Below are 5,000 nucleotides of genomic sequence, written 5' to 3'. Positions count from 1 at the left end.
ATTCAACTGTATTATCATTGTTGTAATAAGGAGCCTCAGATTTTTTAGCGTGAACTTTATGCTTACTGTAAAGAACTAGAACGGGCACTCGGTAGAGCGCATACCTTCGCTTATATCATTTTGTATATGTCAAGATAGGCAATGGAATTATGCATATTTTAGCACTAGTTCCATGCAAATCGGGTCAAATTTGACCACGTTTTGCTAACACGTTTTTTACCATTTTGTTACCAAGACCTTTGACCCAATCATTCCAAATTATAATCAAATTGTTCTTGGATCATGACCAATCATCCCACCAGATTTTATGAGATTCGGTCAAATAGTTTGTGAGTTAATGCGAATCACAAACACACAAGCAGGCATGCAAACAAGGGCAATGACATCACTATATAATGTTGTGTATCACAAGATAGGCTATTGAATTAGGCTCATTATGGCACTAGTTTCTTACAAATCGGATTAAAATTGGCCATGATAAGGCAAAAAGGCGTTTTTAACTCTCAAAATCTAATCAAATTGGCCTTGGATCTTGGCTAATCATCTAACCAAATTTCATGAGAATCGGTCAAATAGTTTTATTTTTTATTTTTGTGATTAATTTTTTACCTTTTCGTGACCTTGGCTTCACTTTTGACCCAATCCCTCCCAGTATCTAATCAAATTCTCCTAGGATCAGGGCCAATCATCCCACCAAATTTGGTCAAATAGTTTTTGAGTTATGCCAGTCACAAAGACACAGACAGACATACAAACATGCGCCTATCAAAACATAACCTTCGCAACGCAGTGGGTGAAAGCAATAAAGTATACCGTCTTACCGGGTTCCCAAATATTTTCATCAAATAGAATATTTGAAATGAAACGATCGATCTTCATATGTACAGTCACGAATATTTTTAAATCTCTATTTATTCTTCCAATGAAGAGGGGGCTTTTATTTATTCATAAAGAAAACAACCAATTTAGAAGAAAAAAAATAAAAATTTTTGTCTTTGTCTTAAAAACAACATAAAAGAGAATGATAAAGATTCCACTTGAAATTTGCCGGGCCTCATTCCTTGTGCTTACCTGCACCTTCATTTATCTTTCATGGCAGACACTCGGCAAGGCCTAAATGGCACCATGAGAACGACCCCCAATTCCAACAACCACCTCCTCGTGTATTCGTCGAGAGAGAGACTCAACGCAAGAAACGGTGAGTTTCTAGAAAAAAAAAAATCTTGAAGAAAAAGTTTTGTGATCGTATTTTTGTGGTTGTTCGTATGACGGCAATGCGACTGTTCATTAACTTCAGAGTCGTAATGACGCTTTTTGGAGCTCAGCTGTTATTCTTGCCTTGCAGTTCATGGTTGGGAGTCTGTGTTTGTGAAAATTTTAGTATTTAGTAAAAGAAAAGTCGATTAATTTAGCGAGGTATTTCGTTAATCAATCTTTTCATTCTTATGAAGCCACACAATCATATTTATATGTAAGTTCGAGAAGTGTTTTGTATGAGTATTTGACATGTTGCTCATGAGCCTTCTGTATAGATGTTTGCTGAGAGTTCATGAGCAATATATCAGATATCTCAACAGACCCAACCATTTACTACTTTCGAGCATTCACTCTTTTACTTCCTTAATGTCAGTCTAGGAAAACCTGATATATCTAAACCCTCCTATCATCTCTCGTAGTACATTTGAATTATGCACCCTTTTTAATAAGCTACTGTTGTCCCTTCTTTCCACATGACTGAACCACTTCAGAATACTGTGATCTATTCTTCCATCTGGGCTAACGTTTTTACCTCTCTTGCAAAACTGCAAGTTTTTCAACTTTTGCGATCTCAACAGCTTATAAACCAGTCTTTGCTTCTATACAGGAGAACTGGTTTGATAATTTCTTCATACATTCCCACTCTGCTTGCAAAGAAAATTCAAGTCTTCTACCATTTTTTTTTTTACAAACATCTTGTTACTTAAATTTATACACCTATTCGGTGATCCAGTTACTCTCTCATTGTATATGTTTACTCCGAGATACTTAAATGAATCAACTATTTCATTTCTTCCTGGTTTCCATTTACCCTTATTTCTTGTCCTTACTCATATTTACACTCAACATCCTCTTACATATATATTCAAACGATTTTACCAACCATTGTAGTTTTTCTCTACTGTCCATAGTCAATGCAGTAATATCTAAAAACATATACTAGTTTTTATAGTGTTTACATCTCTTGTTGTTTTGTAACAACCTCCTTTCTCTGACCTCTTCCATCAGTTTATCCATAAATATATTGAACAGTCAAAGAAACATGACACAGCCTTGACTTAGACGTCTTTTCACACCAGATAAGTCACTTTCCTGCCTATCTACTCAAGCACATGCTTCACTTCCATCTCAAAAGTTTTGAAGCCTCTCAACATTCTATCAACTACTGCCTGCACACTGTAATCCTGCACATTACCTCTCAATCATTTCCATCATGATATTTCCTGGATCCAGGTTTTGATCTATACTTTCAAACCTCTCACAATTGTTTCATAACAAACATCTCGTCGAGTTTCCTCGTCCTCGTCTAAAGCTACATTATTCTCCCCATATACGAGTGTGTTTATATTATATTTATGTATATATACATCTATATATATTTATATATAAATATATATATAATATATATAGTATATATATATATATATATATATATATATATATATATATATATATATGTGTGTGTGTGTGTGTGTGTGTGTGTGTGTGTGTGTGTGTGTGCGCGTATAGCTCTTTTTCTATAGGTGAGAGGGTCAGTCTCTAGGACATTGCCCTGCTAGGGCTTTATCACCGTCCTTGGCCTCTGCCATTCATGAGCGACCTTTAAACCTTGAACCCTTATACAGTATATCTACCCACGCGCAGGTAAATTGGGGGTTAGCGGGGATTAGAGGGGTAAACGTTAAGTGGGGGTAAATTTTGTGACGTCACTGAACACCAGTGGCCGGCGAAAGAGTACTAGCATTAGCTTGCTTTGCAAAAGTTCTCCTTTCTTTATTATCCCGTTGAAAATAACATTTCTATTTCAGAAAAAAAATAATATAAGATATTTTGGTGACTAGATTTCGTTACAAAATACTTCCTGTGAGAAGTTTTTTAAGGAAAATGGTTTAAAAAGTCGCATATCAGAAGAGAGCAAATATTATTCAAATCCTTTGTGGAAGTATTGTTTCAACAAATGTACAAACAAGCAACGTGCATGCATATTTAGATACATTTTCACACTAATCTTTTACTAATGACCCAAAATTAAATTTTAAGAATATCTATTCAAATAAAGTTGTACAAACACACTATAGAAATAAGTGATCATGATTATTACATTTTCCAATCCTCTAATTTCAATAGTTATTTTCTTAGCAGAAGTTATTTCTTTTAATTGATATTATTATTTTAAAAATATTTCGACAACGAACAAAATGAGTGACTGAAAGTGGTAATCCCATTTTATTTGGAATATCTAATGCTATTTTTTTACTACTCTGTTGCCATGTTTGTCCTTTTACCCCATGATAACTTATAATTTTTTTTTCAATATTTTTTATCGGATCAGTAAATTCTTTTGATGGCTTCACTAATTCCTTATTTGCTGAGCTAATTATACCTGTCCACGAATTGTCCCCCCTTTTGTGCATTAGGGAAACTTAAGGGCAATGAAACCGGCGAAACAGTCTAGACCTCTTTTCTATTTTGCATCATCCAGGTGTTTAATTACCAACTTCCCCTATACTTTTTGTAACATCATTTCCTTCACCGTCGCATTCATCGGGCAAACAAAATTTCATCGCAGATAGCCTTAGTTCACTTTGAAATGATTTGTTATCTTTATCTTGAGAGAGAGAGAGAGAGAGAGAGAGAGAGAGAGAGAGAGAGAGAGAGAGAGAGAGAGAGAGAGAGAGAGAGAGAGAGAGAATCATTATCAATAAAACAAAAGGTTCCAGCTGTTATCTATTTTGCAATTGGGATTTGTATTATATTTTGACCTTATAAGGTAACTGTCCTTCTCTAATAGATGAGATTTAGCACTATATTTAACTGTATCCAACGCTGGGTGCTGCAGACTTCCATTTATCACAAAAAGGTAAGGAAATGTTCAAGTCCCATCTTGATTCATTCTATAAATCAATAAAATTATTTATTAAATATAATTTTTACCATTTTTAACAATTTTGGCAAAGATTCACAAGAAACTGCCGATCCTATTTGGAATGAAAAAAGACAATTATTTCCAATTACCATCAATAATTTTACTGGGTGTCGTGCAATTGAAGATTTCATCCTGATTTTGTAAGTTCAACCTTTATTAATTTCTGAACATCTTTGTATCGTACGGAACTCCAGAGATAAAATTTACTTATTTTTCCCAATGCTTATCTAAAAATAATCCTTTGCTACAGAAATATTGAAGCGATTTCGTAATTGTTTCTAATATCAATTGTACAGCTAATTTTCCATTCATACGCTGAAAGCCACTGACATTTATGTTTCTCCAAGTTTATATGATGTTTTCAGATCACTTTTACTTTATAAGTTCCCTTAGCAAAGAGCAGTGGACAAAATCACCGTCAATTTGCTGAAAGCCATTATCAAATAAATTGTTTCTTATTAGTATCATGAGATGTGGAGCATCAGCAAAGACACAAACAACGCGATCGGTGATGCTGGATTTTCAATCATCGAATTATGCACACTTATGCCTAAAGATTTCCATAAACTAACGTTGGTAGGACCTAGGTCGTTAAATATATACATTACAGGAAAACTCGCTAGTTCTATCTCAACGATAGTATAACTTTTAGAGCATAAAGAGTATCTGAATCTTAGTCATAACTACATTTTTAGGCAATGCTGCATTCATCAAATGATTAGATAGAAACACGCGCAAATTATTTCTGATTTGTGCTTGAATAATTTGATAAGTCTTTAAAATTTATGGTTCGACATCCAAAATATACTAATACAAC

General features: G+C 34.2%; 1 protein-coding gene across 4 annotated transcripts in view; it reads left to right on the top strand.

Annotated features, from left to right (window-relative positions):
- Nucleotides 1-5,000, top strand: part of LOC137614631 (tachykinin-like peptides receptor 86C) — a 566,255-nt gene that overhangs the window by 559,954 nt on the left and 1,301 nt on the right. For all 4 annotated transcript variants that reach the window (XM_068344328.1, XM_068344330.1, XM_068344329.1 and 1 more), the window contains one exon: nt 1,100-1,198. In XM_068344328.1, the coding sequence (XP_068200429.1) occupies nt 1,100-1,198 (99 nt within the window). The remainder of the gene's footprint in view (nt 1-1,099; nt 1,199-5,000) is intronic.

The sequence above is a fragment of the Palaemon carinicauda genome, chromosome 21 (genome assembly GCF_036898095.1).
Source record: "Palaemon carinicauda isolate YSFRI2023 chromosome 21, ASM3689809v2, whole genome shotgun sequence".
NCBI lineage: Eukaryota > Metazoa > Arthropoda > Malacostraca > Decapoda > Palaemonidae > Palaemon > Palaemon carinicauda.
This window is presented reverse-complemented; position numbering and strand designations above follow the sequence as displayed.